The sequence below is a fragment of the Plectropomus leopardus genome, chromosome 2, assembly GCF_008729295.1.
Source record: "Plectropomus leopardus isolate mb chromosome 2, YSFRI_Pleo_2.0, whole genome shotgun sequence".
NCBI classification, from domain to species: domain Eukaryota; kingdom Metazoa; phylum Chordata; class Actinopteri; order Perciformes; family Serranidae; genus Plectropomus; species Plectropomus leopardus.
The window spans coordinates 34,201,563-34,223,913 of NC_056464.1; the positions used below are offsets into that span (position 1 = coordinate 34,201,563).

Below are 22,351 nucleotides of genomic sequence, written 5' to 3' on the forward strand. Positions count from 1 at the left end.
TCTTGCTTCTTCTTAATGTTTGTTTCCAATGTAATGTGGGAGAGCAGGAAAGAAGAGACAGAGAGACTGAGTTGAGTCAAGTCTGTTTACTCTCCATCAAACAGCTATAATAAAGGTTCAGGACAAGCTCACAGCTAACCTGCTGGCAAAGGCAACAACAAAGTCAAAACTCTATTTCCCAGAACCCCCCTCTCTCAACTCTTAACTCTGCTTCTTAAGGGAGCAGCAGTCTCTGGTGGATAACGTCTCTATAATGTGGGTCACCACAGTAATATCTTTAATACCATTTTATCTCAATAAATTGTACTGAAACTTATGTATGCCGTATGTGACACAAAAAGGCTGTTTATTATTTAGGGAATTTAAAAAATGTACTTGGCCAGTGGAATTTTTTCATGGAGTCCACTTGGCTAGAGAGGAAAAACAGTTAATCTCGGAAACTGATTTAAACCATTCCAAAGTGAAAACTAATGCTATAGAGTGTTTATAGCTGCGGATAACTGATCACACCCCCATATACTGGACACCATAGAGAACAACATATTAAAGCATATGGTTAATATGCTACAACTCCGCTACAAAGTGCCTTCATGTTTGCATTTTAATAAGTCCGTTCTGCCTGTTCTGTATGCACAAGCACAAACTGCAGTTCAGGAAATATCAGGTCAGTCTCACGATGGAGAATTACATTACATAACTGACATTTGTGTTATTTCTGTTTATTTATTTTTCTTATTGACAATATGCCAATATTTAAAAGCCTTGACTGTTACAGCAAGAACTATGACCAATGAGCCACCTACAGTTGAATTTATTTTTTAAAGTTCAAGAAAATACTCTATTAAAAAGGCATGTTTTTTTTTTTTTTAAAATAAACTCACAATGTTTTGAAAGCCAGTGATTAATTGTGATAAATAATTGTGATCTCAATGATGACTTAAGTAGGAATAATTATGATTTTTTCCCATAATTGCGCAGCCAAAATCGAACTACGATAAAGTGTATTTGTGTTGCCACAACTGAAATTGCCAACCATGCAATGGAAATCAAACATGCAGAAACTCTGGATCTGTTTATAAGCACTCACTATTTTGTGTATTTAAATCAAAGGGAAGTAGAAAACAAAAATTTTAACATGACACCTAAATGAATTAGCCGTTGAGTATCCACTCATGGCACACCAGCAAGATTCGAGCATCATTTGTGAAAAATGATGATGAAGCCAAGTAGAGCATGGCACAGCCAGCGCTGTTGGTCATAATCATGATTCCTCTGACCCTGATAATTACAGAAAATCCTGCGTACTGTAAAATTATCCTGGACTCCAAATAAGCGAATCTCAAGGAAAAAGAAAAGCTGATCTCAATGAGGCTCAGGTCTGAAAGAAAACGGCGTGCAGTCTCCAAACAGTCTCAAGCACAGGCGCATCCCACTGTTTGTGTTTTTCTGTTTGCAGGAAGGATATTACTGCAGAGTTAGAAAGGGAGCTGCTACGCCCCGGTGGAGCGGCGGTTAGAAGGGGCTTTTAATCCATGCTGTGGCATCTATTCTCGACAAATCAGAGAGGTGGCTGATATCTGCTACTCTGAAAGGTAGCAGACGACCTTCAAGAACAATAGAGGGGGGAGCGTTGCGTAAGGTGTCAACTTGATGACTTTACCAACAAAAATTTGAATTAAAAAAAAAACAGGCTATAGGTGGGTGAGGAAATAAATCATCAGAAAGGCGGTGCATCAGGGAAAGGCCACCTTTTCACACTGTCCTTTTCCTTTTTAATCCATATTTTATAGCATCTCATCTGTGGCTTGCTACAAACTCACACAGCCCTCGCAGTGAACCTTTTTATTCATCTTGGCTGCACAAGCCATTGAGTCATTATGTACGTAAACAATAAATGCAGTGTGTTTGCTGCTTCCAGCGGTGCCGCTCTACAAGCCAATTTTCTGTACATGCAGTCACTTTCATGTGGCTGGCTGAATGCACAGTGTTGCTCTCTTATCACTCCATCAGCAGGGAAGATGGATGACACAGCGAGTCAGAGGGACACGCACAACATGCCCCAAAAGCACCGACTAGTCCAGTAAACAAGCGCAGACCCCAGTCGTCCCGATGCAGCGTGATTTCACCAGATGACGAAGACAGAAATGACCTATAGCAAGTTTAATGGATTTCACACCCATGCCAAAAAAAGAAAAAAAAATGCATAAGTATGTAAATAAATAGTAATAGTGATCTGTGTGATCTATGTAAACTAGTGGGGAGTGTATGAGGGCTGAGATGTGACCAAGCTTTGCGGTTTTCTGAGCTGAGACACAGAAGCTAATCCTCTCAGAAAAAGAGAAAGGAAGCTAACCCTGATGCAGCCCAAGCCCTTTTCCAGTTTGTCATTCCGCACTTCAAAGCATACATGATGAAATCCCCCAAGGTATTATAAGAGCTCTGGCATAGCAGCCATCCTCAACCCTGTCCTAGCCTAATGCCTCATAAACGGAGTCTGGAAACATGTCCCTTTTACTATTTTGAAAGTCTTTGTAGCCTTGGATCTTTAAGAACCTTTTAGAGTTGCAGAGGAAGAGGTGCTTTCCTACTCATTATGCGGTCAGGGATTCCTGCCCCCCCATTGCTGTAAAACACTGCACATACAGTATGCACATGCACCTCTTAGATAATGTTTAGATGAGGACAGAAACCAGGCATTGATTCTCTTCAAAGCTTTGCTGAATGAGCGCTTACACAGAACGACAGTGCACAAGAAAATATGTGTCCTAGATAGAGACAGGCACGTAATTTAAGCCCTTCAGTTCCATTCAGTGACGCCATCCAATGCCACTTGTTATACAGCTTGCTGAGCTGTCTGATCATTCGGTTTCATAAATACATCTATTATTGGTCTCTGGGCTTCCCACTAACACAGCCTGCTGGACAGAAGTGAAAGAAACAGCTGAGACTGGGTTCAAACAGTCAAACAAGGAGATGAGAGGAGCAGCTTAGTTGAGTTCAAGAAACTGCAAATGAATATCATTACCATTCATGCCAACAAACCGCCTCTGTTAAAGTGTTTAATGCAAAAAAGGGAAATATTCTTTTGGCTGCTTCTTCTGGGACAGTGAGTTGCAATATAAAAGGTTAAGTGTTTATTTTAGGGCTGCAACTAATAATTGTGGATTAATCATTTAGTTGATAAAGTGACAGAGAATAATGAAAAATGAACATTGTAAATTACCAGAGCCAAAGTTCGGATATTCAAATTGCTTGTTTTGTTGAACCTGTAGCCCAAAACCCAAAAGTATTCTCATTTTGAAAAGATGGAATTAGCTACTGTTTGGCATTTTTCCTTGCCAAATAACTTAAAGGAATTATAGATTTTCATAAAGGTGGGTGACTGAGATCCTGTTTACACCTGGTATTAACGTGTCTTGGGAGATTGGTTTACAAGTGGACAGCTCAGAGTACACGTTATTGCAGCCAAAGCTTCTGTAGAGACAAAACTGCTACTTTTAGCCCCTATGCTAGTGCACTGCAATGAGGAGAGGCTGCAAAATAATATCTGCCTCTGTCCAAGCAGCACTTAAATATTGTTTAAAATTAAGCTTGTACAGACTAAATAAAATTAAAAGAATACGCAGTACATTTTCACTGGCCTCCATATTGCTTTCTACTGTTTACCAACCTGTTTTCTGGTCTGTCTGTGACCTTGAACGTGACACAAACAAAAAACAACAGAGAGGCATACTTGTCTACTCTGGAGTAGTGAACATGGCTCTATTGGCAATGCGGAAGTAATCTATTACTATTTTTCCTTGTTTAACATTCCTGCATACCAGCACTAATTTTGGTGAAAAAAGAGTAGGAAGAAGGGAGGGACAGCAGGGTATGCTGTCTCTTTATAAACAAAGAAGGATAAAGAGGGGCAAGGAGGGGCCGAGCAATTCACCGGGCTGTGTAATAAAATAAGATTTTACACATGTTAAATATTAACAGCTATTGTATATATAGTGTGTATATAGCATGACAAACCTCCTTCTGGATGAAAACAACACATCTCTTTGCAAATGAAATTAATGTGCATATTTGTATATACAGCGAGGAAGTGAATTACAGTAACACATGGTGCATGTTGAGATGCATTCTAATGCCAGGTGTGAATAGACAGACATAAAGCTGTCCACTTGTGATCCAGTGACCCAAGATGCACGTTAATACCAGGTGTAAAGAAGCTCTTATTGTTGTTGTTTGTCTAATGTATTGAGCTGACATACTATTTAAGCACTGGTTCATTTTGGCACAGTGATGTATGCTAGCATCAAATCGGTGCACTTAGTAATAATATAACTATCTAAAAGTGATTTTTGAATTGGTTTTTTCGTCAAAGATTTAATCAAAGTTTGAACTGATATTTTTCTATTTATCTATTTATCTGTTATATTTAAAGGCATTAAAAAACTGACACCTTGCACCAACATACCACTTGTGCAGAAAAGGACATTACTTGTTCCATTTAACAGCTGATTCCCCTGGTTCAGCTGTTACCCTTTCTGCTATGGTATCTCTTATTAATCCCTTAACCCAGCTACCTCACACCCTCCCTTCGGGCCAACTGCCAAACCTGCTCTGTTTCATCTTTCAAAATGGCAGAGAGGGCAACGAAACGGAGCGTGCACGGACTCTTTAAACAACAAGGACCATCAGAATGTGGTTTGTCTATTAACCGAGATAACGTCTGACTCCGTGAGTGTGTGTGTGAGTGAGAGAGAGAGAGAGAGGAAGAGAAAGAGAGGGAGAAAATGAAAGAGATAAATTGAGAGGAGTCAGTCTGCCCCCGCTGTTCTCACTCAGCAGACTTGCGATAAGGTTTATCTCCGGTGCCTAACGAGTTCGCCCAGTAGCCCTCTCCAGCTCCCACCGAGTGGACCGGGGCGCACAGAGCTGCACACAGCCAGCAGTTGGTTGAGCTCCCTTAGGTGACCTGTGCATGTTGTTCATGCTACGCTGCTTTAGAACTTTATTTTCTGTAGGAAATGGCTTCGGCCCCTTCGGCCACATCTCTTTTAATCTGGGATTTCTTTTTTTTTGCCTCCTTTTCTTCATCCTTTCTACTCACTGTAACTCAGACTGCCAAGAGAAGCTGCAAGAGCTGGAGAAAGAGATGCTGCGGAGCTTTGGCACAGAGAGGCGTGTGTGTCCCAGAGGCAGTGGCTGAGGCAAAGATGGAGACACAGAGAGGGAGAGGGGGGCTGCTGCTGAGTTAAGCCCCTAATCACAGTCTGCTCTGCATGAAGGACTTAAAGTCACTCCATTTAATGCTACCTTCTCTTTAGTCAAAAAAGGGAAAGAAATACTACTGCTTACCTCTTCAGCTTTCTGATACCTAGGCCTCCATTCCTATCACATAGCCATTCTTATGATGCACACAAGTGCATCGTCAAACGCATACAGAGAAACGTGCAAGTCAAGCACAAACACAGAGACGGTAAAACTAACAACATATACTTGCACACACATCAATGTTTTTGCAGCTATGAAATTTCAGATGAAAACATACAGAAAATAAAGCCACGTGAAACAATTTCATGGTAAACCACATCCGTGACTGACGTGCCTGCCATGCCCTTCACTGGCGTGCTCAGGTGCTTCATTTGTTTGTGCGAGAATACGAGCAGATCCTCAGAGACCGCGGGGTCCCACTGGCTCAAAATACATTAATTGACTTGGCTCCGCTTCCAGCCAGGTGTAACACACTTTGGCAGACTACTCCGGAACGTCGGCGAGATCTCTTTTGGGAAATCCCCCCTACCGTGTCAAAGCTACACTTTCCGCACTTCCAGCTGCCGTTTCACCTCACCCTCCAAGATCGTCGGCGTGGCGAGCAGACTATGGGTTGGCGTATAGGTCTTAATCTAATGTTGGAACATTGATTTATGCTTGGGTGTCCCACAGCCATTAAGATAATTGCATGATCACTTTATAACATCCTCCCCCGGTGGCCATGGTAATTTGGCTCCCCCCACCACCCACCTTGCTCAGTCAGACTGTAACCACATTATAGGGGTAGAAAATGTGGTCGGAAATATCATCTTTCAGCCCCTCCAAATTGATTTTATACCACTTCTACTGACTTCTAAAACCCTTTTAGTCTATCTCTCACCTGTGCTGACCATTTGATCTATTGGAGGCTTCCAGGTCTTAACAGCTTGTATTGATCGAAATTCTTCAGCGAGCATCTTAAGGGGATGCTCTCGTGTCACCTTGTAATTCCAGCAGACCAGGTATTTTTGAGTGAGATCATCGGTGAGACAACGTATTTTTAGCCGTTAGGGCGAGACAAGTGGGCTTTGATTGCCTTCAATGGGAAATGACTGTGTAAAATGGCACTATGATCTCTGTCGACAGAATCTTTATTAAAATAAAGAATCCAGCAGCACTATGGGCTAATGGCTGCTTAAGAGGAGAACTTAGCGTCAGTGAAAGTCAAATCGCTTTGACGGATTAAGCCAAAGGGAAGCACTTTGCTTCCTGAGTATCAACACTCAGCAAAGCTCAGATAAAGATACAGTGATTTGAAAGTGACGGCAAGAATAACTGGAATGTCATCTGTTGCATCTTTTAATCAAACACTTCATCAATTCATCAGTAATAGTGATACTGTTGTGCATGCAATTTCATTACACTGATAACAGTGAGAGCATTAAAAAGCAGAATTTCTTCATAAGGTATTATGCTGGGTGCTTCCCCACTGGGAAGAAATTTCATCTTATCAATTAATTTTTATACTTGGATATTCTTCGAATTTCTTTTTAGCGTATTTGTTTGGAAACAATTTGGTTTTTTTAAGTAGGTAGTATGACACTGATTGTGTCGTTGGGAACTAGATGAGTCAACGCTGGACAAGGTCGGGGGTACAGTGAGGTGACGTTGGTAATGTTATTGACCTTCATGGATTCACAGTACTGTAGATTGTTTTCAGGTGGTAGTTGTTTGTGTTGCTCTGCGATGCGGATACATCTCTGTGCTCTTTGCATACAATTTGCTTATACTGCCAAACAACAGGTGATGATGGTTGATGAACGGTTAATTTCGTTTGACCTGTCTGCAGTTGCAACATTCAGGGAAGCTTTTTAGCGGGATAAGGGTGCGTGCTTAGCAATACAATGACTGCATCAAAAGTAGAGGTTTGGCTGTTTAGAGTAGGAAACGCTTGATTTGATATGCAGTGGAGATCTCTAGCCTGAATTTTAAACAAATATCATAGTTAATTATGTCCATTTTAACATGGAAAGCCAAAAAAACATGATCATGATAAATATTCAGATCCTGCAGCCCTACATACAGGGAGCCATTTCATTCACTGGATGTTATTAATCCAGTATATCTTAAAATAGCAAACACTAGCTGTTTGTTGCTATATTAATGTTCTGAATGTCACATATGGTGACTTTTATTATTTACAGTGATTTATATAAAGTACAATTGGTCAAACTTAAACACAGGCTTTCCTAACAATAAGCAGTTTCCCCTCCATAGCAGGTTAATATGCAAAAAGCAAAAGTCATGAGCAAAATCTTAAAGTACAGTATTACACTGATTTTATGAATGCGTTTGATGCATATAATTAAAGACTATGAAATTCAATTTTCTTCCTTTAAAAAATGTACCTTCAGTTTGAGAGTTAATCTGATTGAGATCTTTTTTTAGTAAATCTGATCTCTTTAAGAAATTATTTTTGTCTCATAATAGTAGCAGGGTTTACCTTTCTCTCTGGCGACTTTGTAGCAAAGACAGGCATGTGACAGGCAAGCAGCGGACACCAAAACGGCGCCATCGTCTTCCCTTCATCTTCTCCACATAGCCAGCCTGGTGAGTTCTCCTCTCCTGAAATAATAATAACAAAAAAAGAGTGACTTTTTATTTCTTCACACAAAGGTGGTACTAGCTTAATGTTGTTGTAGTTTATCATCTTGTTTTGTTGTTACTGACATCAAGCATCTGATCCTCACAGTGAGCCAAGCTGTAAACTCTTCTTAAAGCCATGTCAAAACCACGCAGGATAATAGGGTAGACATTTCCACACCTCATGTATGTGTTAGGAGTGCTGTTATTACCCTGTGAAAGTTATAATCAGCCAGAGGCTTATTCCCTGTTGTAGTAGGCGAGGCCAGGTACTGCCAACACAGGGCCTCAACAGTGATTAAACCTGCACTTAATCAACAGTGAGAGGCAGTCCCAGCAGGAAAAATGCAACTGCTGGATTTGAGTTATAATAATGGATTTGGTTGGCATGTTCACCATCTCCGCGCTCATAGCTCTGAGCCTTACAACAGGTGCACCTCTGACAAGGCGCCGGGCAAATCTGCCAAAGTGCTCCCATTATGTAATTTTGTAATCATAAATTTCAATTTACAGAAACTTAATTGTGCATGAAATTTAACAGCTTGCTAAAATTTGCTTCCTGTTTAGTTACCATACATTGCCTTGGAATAAGCTACACGTTATATCTGTTGTCTGCCTCCGAGGCACTGTCACAGATGCATCATTTGCAGCAGTGAAAGTGGAAAGCAGAGTTTTTTTTATAAGAGTTTCATTGGCTCTTACTGTGGCAAACAGGTAGGGGGAGCAGCACCTAAGGGCCAATTAGATGAGCCTGTACTGACAGACAGCAACAAGGTTATAAAACTGGTTTTATTTCTCAGTTTTGCCCACACAGATACAACACTTGTTGTGTCAAACCTCAGCGATGCTAACAGGACAGTTCACCCCCAAATGAAAAATACACATTTTTTCCTCTTACCTGTAGTGCTATTCATCAATCTAGATTGTTTTAGTGCGAGTTGCAGAGTGTCTGAGATACTGCCTGTAGAGAAGTCGGCCTTCTCTCCAATATAATGGAAGTAGATGGCACTCAGCTTCTGGTGCTCCAAGCGCTAAAAATGAAATCAATTTGAAAAACGTAACAGCAATGTCTCTTTCCAGAATTCATGACCCGATTTCTAAACATAATCCACAGACCTTGTTGTGAGCAGTTTCATATAGGAACTATTTTGGCAACCATATCACCATATCATATAAAAAGTAACGGCATCCTCCTCAGCTGAGCTGTAATGTTAGCTAACTCAGCAGTGCTAGTGGAGCTACCAGTAGATGCATAATTCACTCAATAGTTCGCGGGTGCAGTCCGGTCAGCCCATTCTTATTCCCAACTCGTCATATACGGCTGCTTTGTCAGTGATGTAGGTGTCAGACACCGAGGCAAAAAGGCACCAAGTGGTATGATACGCACCGCACAGCGACAGTTTGTAACGCCACCAGCAACTACGGTAGTATAAAGCAGTGGTTAAAAGTGGCGAGTTGTACTCCAAAAGTGGGTGGCAGGTCTGTTCTGAAGGGGCTGTAAGTGACTCCTGAACATGTAAAGTTTGTAAAAAACACACTTTTATTTGAATTTCTGACACAAGGCATTTTTTTTGAAGGATAAGCATGCCGTTTCTTTGCAGCGTCACTGATATTAAAGCACCAATGTGCACTTTTTTGGTTGCAGTGCTATTTATCTACTAAGTGTTACATTACTGCACTTTATTCTTGCAATATGTTTTCTTTCACTGTGCTCTAAGTCCTGGTGTTGAGAGAGTGTAGAGCCTACATTTTCTGAAATAAAATTTAATATATGATGGTAAATCATCTTAGCCTATGTGTGGGTGAACTGTATGCTTGTAACGAGTAGATACTGTACATTTCCTGTATAAACTGAAGTGTATTTTGAAAAGACACAATGCAGGTAACAAGCATAAACTGACATGCCATCCTGGTATCTTACCTAGCACGTCATATTTAGTTATGAAAGTCCACTGATTAAGCAGCGATATTTGACGAGCTGGGATGAGAACATGTTGGCCTGGTGGAGAGAAATTAGTTCCTACATGTAACTGCTCACAGCAAGGTCTGTGGATTACCTTGAGTAATTGGGTCATGATTTCTGGAAAGAGACATTGCTGTTGGGTTTTTCAAATGTTTTTTTTCTTTTTTTGGTGCTTTGAGCACCATAAGCAGAGAGTCATCTAGTTCCATTATATTAAATAGAAGGCAGACATCTCTAAAGCAAATATCTCCAACAATCTGCATCTCACAGTTTAGCAATCTAGATTGATGAATAACACTACAGGAAAGAGGAAAAACATGTATTTTTATATTTGGGGGTAAACTGTCCCTTTAAAGCTTACATATCTGAGATTACCTTAATTTTCAATATAGAATAGAATAGAATAGAAATACTTTATTAATCCCATGAGGGGAATTGTTTTGTTGCAGCAGCTGAATGAAATATTCGTTAAAAAGGACAAAAACATATGTACTCCGCCTTGTAAGAACAATAAAGAAAATGGTACTCTTATATCAAAATATGCGCACCTTACTTCTTTAACAATTGCCACTGAAATCACTGAACAAACGTAAATGTGACATCACTCTTGACAGTTTGCAAACAGGAGATCACAGCGGAGCAATCCTCTTCACATTCACAGCTTGACTACATCTGAATAAATGACAAAACGTGTTTATACAGAGCACAAAGATAAAAGAGAGATCAAGGACAGGAGTGAACAGCTTTGGGTTAGTGTGTTGCATCTTTTCATATATGAAAGATAGAGCTTTCATCCTGTGTTTGTGTGCTTGTTTGCTCCTGGATTTTTCATATTTCCTTCTTCAAATCTTTTCAGCACAACAAACAAGAGTTTCATTCACCTCTATTGTATTCTAAACAGTGGATATCTCACAACATCTGCAAACGAAACAGAAACTATCTGCACGGCTGCACAACTCTAGGGTCAAGATATATGCTATAAGAAATGAATGAATATTGAGAATTTAAGGAAAATAATGTGTCAAATAGTTTTTTTTTAAGCTTTTCACAATGCATTTTTTGCTTGCATTTAATCTGATGATGCTTGATGTCAAAGGTGCAAGATACTTCAAAAATGTAATCACGATTCATCATTTAACTGCTTCACCTTTTGCAAAACATTGAGACTAAACAGTCATGCTCTGAACAAGGTTACAGAGAAGAACGGGGAGACAATTATCAGGTTTTAAATCATTCAGTCATTTATATTTACAGTCATCTCGAGTTGTGGAGTGTTCTTTAATAATTCATATTTTGGAGGGGGGGTTGGCCTGGGGGCTGACTTTTCCTCCGTGAGCCCCTGCTAGGATACTGAGGGGTGTGAGGTCACTTATTAAAAGACTTTAATTGAGGGCAGATTGCTGCAGGTGGGGCAGCAGGTCCAGTGGTTTCCTTTACCCCAGAGTAATCATCAACTTTCTTCAGCTAATTATTAGATTAGCATAAATAATGTTCCATTTAAGTGTGCTGACTTCTCCTACTGAATTTGTCAGTCAGTAAAATAAGTCGAGATAATTTAAAAGAGAGACACAGAGCGAGAGATAGAAAGACAGAAATAGAAGAGACTGGGATACACACTAGCGGATGGAGAGAGAAAGTTGATGTAAGAGAACACAAATTAGCCTTAACCTTCAGTCTCTGCCATGCAGTAATGGTGATGAATAACACTGATCAAATGATAAGCACAGACCTAAATCGACAATGGCACCAAATAAGGACATGCAGGCCCCTCACCTCAACACACACCCTCTCTCTCTCTCTCTCTCTCACTCTGTCCTTCTATCTCTCCCACACACACACACACACACACACACACACACACACACACACACACACACACTCACATCTACACTTATTTGCAAAATAATTTCATCAAATGGACCTCTAAACACAGGAAAACACAATAATAATGACTCGTTTCTCTGCCGCATATCTCTGAGGAATTTTCTGTGGGTACATCACTTTCACAGTAATTTGTAAAAAAAAAAAAAAAAAAACAGAAGAAAAAAATCATATTTTTTTTTTGTTGGCTTTTCGGTTTTTATTCAGGGGTTCTGCATTTCGAGGCAAGTTAGATTTAAAACTTTTTAAGACCATTTATTGTCTCTCAGAATTAAATTTTATACCAATTTTACAATAACTACATTTGGAGGGGGGAAATAAGGTTAGGGAGAATTTTGCCAAAAATGTTTACTGTGACAAAAAATGACTTAAGGTTGCATCGATATATTGGTTTGAAGGTATACTAAAGTATGAAAATTGACATAAATTAGACTGTGCACAATGGCTTAGCTACAGTACTGGAAAAAATGCCATTAGACACCGAATTTCACAATTTTTTTAGTTATTTTCACACTTTTTACACATACTAAGTTTTAATTATAGTAATAAACATTAGTTTGACTAAAATAGCCCCTCTTTTTTAATTTCATTAAGGTTCATTGTAACTGTTAGTAATAATAATAATTCTGTATTTATATCTATACATTTACTGAGATGGTCATACTCATAAACTTAGCATAAAAAAACACAAAGCCTTGTATACATAGCCTTGTACCGGTTTCAGCCATGCTATAAATATTTTTCTGAGGCTTAATCCTAAAATTAGTTAATTAAATGCCTTTTTAGACTTTTTAAAGATCTGCGGGAATCCTGTTATTATCTTTGGGAAATTCACACACTACAGGAGCTCAAGAGTCAGAATCAAGAAAACAAGCAAAAAATATTATAGGAATGGATTTAAAAAATTACAAAAACACAAATTAGCTAAGATAAAAATAAAATAATATCAAATCTGTATACACTATATGTATTTTTCACTTATATAGATTCTTTATGTCAATGATTGATAGTTGCACAGGATAACTGGAATGAAGGTGTGTAATGCAGGCTCATTTTACTACATCTGAAATACCACCCAAGACATCCCTCTGTAATTTCCATAGTGTAACATAATGAGCGTGGAAAACGAAGATATCACTGAGAAAACTGCACTTCATATGTTTTGTTCCATGTGTTAATGCTGTGTTTACCCCGGTGCAATACCCTGTGAATTGTGCCTCATAGCACAATAACATCATGTTTGATTTAACATAAATAGAATTGACAGAAGGGGGAAAAGCACTCATGTCAGCCTCCTAATGGTGATTACAAGTAGGGGGCTAAGACATGCAAGTTTGTGGCTCCTAATATATACCAATTAGTGTCAAATAGTAGAAGTGTGTCGACACAGAAAGCAAACCACAGCAAAGCCACTAATGCCAGCAGTCGGAAATAATACAAATCAAATCTGTTAGTTGCATTACTGCTCATACAATGACCTGGTTATTGTGCATGTAGATGGTCAATTAGTTAGATGTACAGGCTAGGAATTCAAATACGTCAAAACAAAAAACATAGGTTTCATTTCCTGTAGTGTACACAGTGTAGACCTAATTTCATTCATAAGCAGCTGTGTCAATACAAATCACTGAGTATATTTGTTAATCCGCTGTAGGAAAACAGCAAAGCAAAGAGGACAACATGTGCATACATCGTATAGATAAACATCTTAAACAGATAAAAAATCAATTTGATTTGAGCTTCATGACAAAACAGCTAAAGCAAATTATATCAGAATTCATTCGGAGATATATGAGGAAAAAAAAGCTTAAACGTGCCAAAGTATATTCCCTAAAAACACAACAACAGTGCATAGAGTTCATATTTTCTCCACAATGCTATAACAAAACATTGTCAGAAAAAAGTCAAAATATTGTGATTTTACGGATAAAACTAGAAATACTGCCTCATGGTTGAATGCCAGTCAAGTTGCACTTACAGTTTACATCTATGTCTGTGAAAACATGAATGCCTCACACAGACAGCAAAGTTTAGTGTCAGCAGTTCAGTATCTGACCAAATGTCTCCCACTCTGTTCCTGACCTATGACATTGAGTAATGGCCAGAAAAGTGTTTTTGCGAAACATCATGACGAAACAGTGAACTCGACCTTATAAAATGCCATTCATCACTTTGTGGAATTATTTGTGTAAATGTTTGTGTAAATGTTGTCATCATTGGCGCATTAATTCTTGAGTTATAGTCAAAATATATTTTGTGAGGTTGCAGTGACCTTTTGCTCATAAGAATGAGAACGATGAGGTCGCAGTGACCTTAAACCTTTGACCTTTAACTACCAAAATCGAATTAGTTCATCGTTGAGTTAGATGACATGCAGTCGAGGGGCTTTGGTGCAAGTAACAAAACACAAACGAGCCCAGGACACAACTACGTAGACGAGCGCTTCAGTAGCACTTCCAACGGCAACTGGGCGATAATGTAGCTGGCTACATTGTTGCTTTGTTGCTCGTAGTGTCAACACAGCATAAATGCTTAAGTTACACCCCCATTTACTTCTATTTCCAGTGGCTACTAATTTTGGAGTATCACATTAGGCCTGGATCTGCAATTGCTGCATGGATACATTGCATGGAAGACTGTGGGGGGCTAGATTGGTGTAGCGATTCCCACCCAGAGGTATCTGTACCACAGAGAGTACTTCTGCAGTTACCGGGGGGTATGTGGATAGATTGTGGAGAAGCTGAGCCCAAAATAGAAACTATGTCTCAGAAGGAAAAAAAACACAACCCATATTTGTGTTTTGGAGGAAAATAACACACATCCAATATTACGAATTGGTATCATCTAAAGTATAGTATATTGTCAGCTGATTCCTCTGGGAACAGTCTAAAATTTGTCACAGCAAAACACGTGTACTGTCACAAATGCAGTAACACTACGTCACTGGTTTTGAAATTAGAGTGCATTTTACTGTGCTGCAGTTTATTTATCTCCAGTGTTAATTAAAAGCAATCTATATGAGTGATGAGATTCCACAAACGAAAGGTTAAGGTCAGTTTTATCTACTGTGCACTCAGACTCGGCTACTGTACAATAACTGTGTATAACAACATCATTTGTGAAGGTGTAGGATTGGAATACTAAGTAGGGAGATTTAGTTTCTCAGTTTCTTTATTCCAATCATGCTTTTGTTTCAAGTCTTTTGCTGATGAAGATTAATTTGCAGAGCATGGCGCTCTATCAACCCCAGTGACACAAAGGGCAAAGATATAGACTAATTAAATACACCAGTGCAATTGATATTTCCCATGGATCAATGCGAGTGTGGGATCTGTTAATTAAATCCGTGATAATGTTTACTCATCATAAACATTTCCCATGTTTGAGTACAGCGAGATAGGGAGATAATCTTTGCTGTCTGACAGATTAATTTTAGGGCTAGGGGAAAATCCCTCCAGCACATACAAAGTGAATGCCTTTTTTGTGAGGGGGAGTGTTCGGTTGAATGTTTATATTAAAAAGTGTTATCAAAGGGAATCTTTCCAGCTTCCTTTATTGAGCAGGCGCACAAAGCAAAAAGATAACAGTTACACGTGAGGTATGGCTAATGTAATTTGGACAGATGCAGAGAAATCAGCCACCGCAGCAGCCAAGCTATTTGAAACCTTGGGACTAATGAAAGCAAAGCCCTCGCAGTCTCTCCCAAAGCCCATGCAGCAGGGTGGATTTTGCATTCTCTCCCCCTTTGCTTGTCCCCTGTGCGGTATACATCGGCATGGCACAGGTTATCACACAGTGGATTAAGAAGGCGTGTCAGAGTGTGTGCAAGAACCTCCAAGCTACACTCCACTCATCTATTGATCCGTGTGCAAGGGGAAAAAAGCGAGATACTGGCACACTTAGCAGTGTAACCACAGGCAACAGCCCCCTGCCTGCCCTCTGTTCCCTGCAGTGGGACTGATTGCTTGTCTCAATCATCCTTTCACCCCCTCCTCCCCCTCAACACGTACACACACACGCATAAACACTCACGCCCACACAACTTCAACAGCTCCCTCTCTTTGCCGACATTCATTCCTCTGCTTCTGTCTCCGACATCTCGGTAGCAATCTCTCATGATTTGACGGCCTCTTGTTCTTCTTGTGAGGGCCATCAAAGTCTGCAGCCTTAACCCTGTCTGAAAGGGCTGGGACTGCACGGTAGGAAGCAATTAATTCTGCAGTGAGAAAACCCATTAATTAGGAAATGCTTCTGGCTATTTCACGAAGACCCTTCAGAAACAGTAGGGCCACTCGGAGAGGCATAAAAGATGCAGTGGCACACCAGGTTATTAATGGACCCCGGGGCTTTTGGCGAAGCACCACCGTGGGGTAATTTTCACTTTCTATTTCAAGGCCTCGTAACTACACCACATGCACTCACAAAGGGAAGACTGCTGTTTACTGGGAGTGTCTCTTATCAGCGTGGGCTGCCATATTATATCATGTTAAGCCTGACCACCACAGAGGCTTCAACAACGAACTATGAAGCAAAAAAATTCTCTATCTGTCTGTCTGTTTGTCTTTTGCATATCTCAAGAACTGTTCATCCGACCTACTTCACACTTGGCAGCTGTATTGCTGAGGATCCAAGGAGGTGCAGTGTCAAATTCAGTGCAATTTGGACATGCATCATATTCAATATTAGCAAACTATAAGTACGAAAAAAAACAGCGGCCTGTGGCTCTGTGCAGCAGCAGAGGCGGGGCTTCAGGAGCTGGTCACACCAACCGGTCTTAACTAAGACTGGCCCTAATGGCGGTTTTTGTAAAGACCAGTTTTTAGGGCCAACTTTAGGTAGGTTGAGGTAAGTTTATCAAAGAAAACTATGACCTTTCCCTTCATGACAAAAACGAGACTCTGAAGAGTTAAAAATAGAGCTTGACAAAATAAACTATGACAAAACATTTGTCTCATTTTTGTTGCCCTAGGCAAATGTTGTCTTGCCTCAGCTTTCAGTCCCCTTTCTTAAACTGGGAATGTTGGTACTGGCAGTGATAGGAAAGGTATTCAAAACTGTTGTTTTTTTGTGTGTGAAACTATAAACCAATAATAATAGTAAAACTATTCATACCACACTGTGCAAGCATACACATTTTTACATTAACTGAAGAGTGAAAAAGAGGCATTATTTGTACATTGTACTTACATTCACCTAAGTCTGATTAAGGTGGAGCTCTCAACCCTTACATGATTCTGAATAGTTTAAGCAATAATATATTATATTTTGTGAAAAAAATCTGCAAATCTACAACATAACCAGTAAATGTGTCAGTCAGTTAAATGTAGTAGTAAACTGTGTGTCACTGAACCAGAAGTACACAGTAAGCAATATACAATTTAGTTGCATATTTTGTAAAGTGCTTTGGGGGAGTTTTGTTTGACCTTTTAGGCACAAATAATTTTTTAAGCAATATAATAAAATATTTTTCACATGTAGACAAATCTATAGCAGCTAGGGGCCCAGTTGTACTGCTCAGGACCCGAAGAAACAGTGTAGAGTGTGAAGTCATTTGTATGAAATGTTCTCAAAACAAAGCTGCAAGCAGAAATACCACAGGCCCAGCAGCTGGCCCCTTTCAAACAGGCACATTGTGAAAAACCACCATCCACGGACTGCAAAATTTTATGGAAATGCTCAAGGTGCAAAAAGGGTTAGAGAAGACCTCGTAGCATTAACAAGGCATTGTTAATGGGCAATACGGGGAAAGACTTTAATACAGCATGCATGAATCTCGCTACAAGCCGCTGATACTCACACATGTGGCACGGGGAAGGCTGTGAAGTGCAGCAGTGGGATATCGCTATGTTTCCTCTAAATTGAGGTAACAGGATAAACTCTGGTGTGAAGATGTGTCTGGGAAAATGAGTTTTGTGATGTCTAATCACTCACTAAATCATGCATGGGAACATTAGCTATTTGTGGTGTCCACCATTTGGGGACATTTCGGAGCGCGGCACCCATTTCAAACTAAACAAGATCACGGTTCGGTGCGTTTGATATGCCGATTCAACTGTAGGTCTCCCTTGAGCACAGGGCAGGCCTTCCTCCGCCTGCAATGACGAGGAAGCCTCGATGACAGTACGCCATCCGTGAAATTAAATCAACAACTCACTTATTGTAATTACATTTGGTTAAATGGGAAGGCAAAGTGTGGGTGTAATGCAATTAACATGTAATTGTCATCCTGACCAGGTTGGTGCTGATCTATTTCCCCAAAGGATTCAATGGAATCCATCAACCCGCCCTCATCTTTACCATTTATTTTTAAGTGAGTGATTCCATGAGTGCCAGCTTTTCACAGACAGTGCTGCCGTGTACGTGCGGTCATGAGAAAAGTATTATGTGTGAGCTGCATGCTGCAGCTAATGACTTTTTAAAATCATTATTCACATATTCTGCTATGTTAATGTCACTATTTTTGTTTTTAAATCTGTAAATATTGTAGAACAAGAAATTGTAGTATGGCTTACTATATTTCAGTCAATTAAAAATATAATCACAAGTGTGTAGGTAACTGAAAATGCAAAGTTTTATTATAATATTAAAACGTGGAAAGTTAAAAGGGACAGTTCATCCATAAATAAAAAATACATACTTTTCCTCCTCCCTGTAGTGCTACTTACCAATCTCGTCTGGCTTCTCTCCAATATAAAAGAACTAGACCTTGTTGTGAACAGTTTCGATACGATTGAACAGTCAATCGTATCCCCCACACAAAGGAAGTGTGAACAAAAGGCTCATGGTCAGGTCAGCATGAGATGTAAACATTAATGCCATCCTCCAGTGCATGCTCGGAAAAGCTTTTCTCTCCCTGAGACCCTTTAGTGGATAAGGAGCTATAAGAAACAGATAGATGTGCTTTGTATCGGCAAGTTATTCATTTTATAAGTTACAGGAGACTGATTTGTCACTCAGTCCTAGTAAAGTTGCTCCGGTTGTGTTTATGTCCTCAAAACTCTTATTAGCTAATCACGATCAACATTTCCATTAACCTCAGTTTGTGAAGCTATGTAAGAGAGAACACTGGCAAATAATGTTTATAGCTGTTCATTTGCTTTCCTTCCAATCAGTGTTATCTCTATCTAGGTGTAATTGTGGTTAGTTAAGACTGCAGGGATTTAAAATCTACAGCAAGATATGATATATGACACATGATATGAAAGTAGGGATGTCATAATTTAACCTTCCAAGATTATTTTTGACCTGTTAAACATGTTGGTCTATTGGTAATTTCGTCACTCTTCGGTTTACTGCACTGCAGACCCAAAAGCATTTCTGTTAAAATGATGGGCCCATGGTCTGGTCGTTCCTCCAGCTCACCTCACCAGGACTGCGTTACCAGCTGATTACTGAATGAGCACCGCCACTAGCGAACTAACGTTAGCTCACACCAATTGCCTTAATTGGCAGGATTGGTTAGGTTTAGTTAGAGGAGTGGGATTGGTTAGGGTTCAGAGGCTGTGTATGGCACATAAGGCAGAGTAATAGTAGTAGTAGGCAGAGAAATTTACTTTCAATCATTGTGTCCTGGAGCCGACTTGATTTGCTGCACAAAGCATCCTGGGATACCTGTGTATCAGATCAAGCTGGCGACACAAAAAAAGGAGTAATAATTTTAAAAAAGTAAACATTACTCACATCAGCACAGCCACTCAAGCTGCAGCTTCAGTGACTTTTTCAACAGGTCTGTGTAAATCCAGGAAATGCTCAAGTGAAACTTATGGGAAATGTGTCATAGTTGATCAACTCCCTTTTTTAAAAAAACAACAGATTTTTCAGCAAATATCTTAGTTACAATAATATTATCCATGTGAATCTACCATTTTCCGTTAAATCTGTAAAATATGTCAGAAGTCGGTTTGGTACTGCCAGAGGGGATTTTATGATGGATACAAGCGAACAGCGGGGCAGGGTGGATGAAAACTGAGGCGAATTGGTCGCATAAAGTGGGCATGCAGAATAAAGCAGGCCATTCCTTTGCAATCCTAGGATTAGGGCGGGAGGATATGGCTTTAAAATAATATCACAATATTTTTGGGCTATATTGCAATACACAATATATATCTTGATTTTTGGAAATCTCCTCTAAACTACTTAAATACAAAATTATTAAATGAACTACAGTTACAGAAAAGGTTACATAAACTTCTGCTATATAAAGTTAATAAAATGCTGTTACAATATTAAATAAAATAAAGTAGAATAAAGTACTGTTATAGTAAAGTAAAATAAAGTATTGTTATAATTAAATAAATCAAAGCACCATCCGCAGTGCTTTTAATCTGAAGGACCCAGCTTGTGTTGGGCCAGAAGTGTTGACGTTTTGCTGCTGCTTAGTGTGCGTCTGTGAGAGGTAGAGAGCCGTTAACACCACTGGCCAGCAGTCCGTCAGCAAATCCAACAGAAAATAAAATAAAAGTAAAGACTTTCACATCACAAAACATTAAAATTCCTCACCCCTAAATGGATAGCGTTTGAAATTCAGCCCTAAAGCTTACTGAGGCAATGGAGCGCCGGACAAAAAGGAAAGGTCTCTGGGTATTTTACATCTTGAAAATTAACTACTTAGTTACCTGGTAATAGGTGTCTGCTAAAATTGACCAAAACTGACATTCCTAGATACTACATACAAAAGGTACTTCTACTGCTTCTTGGCATAACAGATAAGAGTGTTAACAACAAAAACTAGCATCGGTATAGCAGAGCAGCTGTCAGTAAAGGAAACATCCTAAAATGGTTTAAAATACACGCTGTCCATCATTTTAACTAGAGATGATTAAATCAATATGTTAGTAAAATATGTCTCGTGGTTGAAAGATGGTCTTTATTCTGTGTCTTGAGCTTGATATATAGAAACAGTCTCATTGTTTGATGTCTTGACTGCGGCGGCAGTTTCTCTGTAATGTATCCCCTCCTCTCTCCTCACTCCACTTACTTTTACTGCCAAAACTCCTCTTATTTCTCTCTAATTCTTCTTTTATTTCTTGTCTTTGCTCTGCCATTTCATTCCTTGCACCTCAAAGTGTGTTCTTGTTAGTGATAGATAATCGAAGCTTATTTAACTGTTGTTCTCATGGTAACTAGCACTGGATTGCGGTGTTGGCTCAAAGTCTAAAACCTTACAGCCCCAGATGTGTCAATTTCTGTGGATCAGTGGAAACTTTTCTAAGTCAAAGACGGAACAAAAGATTTTATGTTGATCTCAGCACGGAGTATAAAGGCTGCGACAAACACTCGAGGCTACAAGGTAGAAGGATAGCAAATCAGACAAAGACAGATTGGTGCTGACAGTTGTACCATTATCCAGTCAATCAATAAGAGATGAAAACAATGTGCAATATTTACATTTTGATAGCATATCCTTTGTCTTCAGGCTGTTCGGAGTGTGTTTTCCAGGTTTAAGATCAATAAATGTTTATTGGTATTTTCTTTCAGAGTGAATGCTTAATAAATTCTTTTTAATTTCTTTTCGCAAACAGCGTTACAATAATATTCTTTCAATCCCCTTCAAGTCATACTTGATATTAATGGTTACTATCATCATTATTGCAGGATAGGGCTTTTCCTCCATATGACAGCTATGCTGACGGCTAACTGCAGTAAGTACAACTTTGGTCAACACTTTGTTATAACTGAAAATTTGTTTTTTTAAAAAAATCTGTTCTCTCTTTTGACAAAATTTCCTGGTTCAATCTTGTTCTGTTCTTGAGAAAATAGGGTGCAAAGTTTTAAGGCTGCACAATCAATCAAAATATTATTCAAATCGCCAAGTATAAAATTGCCAGGGCAACAATTTTCATGGTAAAGGTAAAATGTGTCACAACATTCTTTTAGAAATGAAACATTGTGGTGCAACAGAGATGCCCCGGCCTACGAATGTCATTCCAGACACAAGCGGACATGCTTGTTTGGTTCAGACCCAAGAAAAAAATCATCATTAAGATTATTTTTCAGTGAAGATAAAATGCAAAAACTACAATTCCCACTAAAATGTGCGTCTTATATCACAATCGCACTACCTGTCAATACAACTACCTCCCATACACGACCTCATAACTGTACCTGACAGTTTACTATTCCGTTTGCACATGCACAATTGCACTGTTCGAATTTGCACTGTACTGTTTTATTTGCACTGTTCTTTCTACTGCTATTGTAAATTTCTTCTATTGTAAATTTTTAAATTTCTATTTCATATTTCTTTTATATTTGCTAAACGTTAGGCATTCTGTGGACAGCAAAGTAAGAATTTCATTGTACAGGGAAACATGTTTCCATACTGTGCATATGACAATAAACACTTTGAATCTTGAATTGAATCTTGAAAATAATCACAATATGTTTTCGGGTTTTTTTGCTTATTGTGCCGCCATATCTGCCTTTAGTTCCCCTAAGATTTGGGATTCTATCTGGCCAAAGAAAACTATATTAAAAATATTACAGCAAATGGTGATCGTGAGAATGAGGAAGATGCCAACGAGAGTAATTGGTAATGTGACCGTAGCAAAAGCAAGATTAGCAATAAAGTTTTCCACTGCAGGTCTTGGTCAGGATTTTAAAAACATTTCAAAACACTCA

The 22,351-nt window shown here is 39.2% G+C and overlaps 1 protein-coding gene across 1 annotated transcript in view; it reads right to left on the reverse strand.

The window, feature by feature from the left end:
* The window catches only part of arhgef10la (Rho guanine nucleotide exchange factor (GEF) 10-like a), a 122,293-nt gene that overhangs the window by 52,937 nt on the left and 47,005 nt on the right, over positions 1-22,351 (reverse strand). The window contains exon 15 of the mRNA XM_042509431.1: positions 7,748-7,869. Coding sequence (XP_042365365.1) covers positions 7,748-7,869 — 122 coding nt within the window. The remainder of the gene's footprint in view (positions 1-7,747; positions 7,870-22,351) is intronic.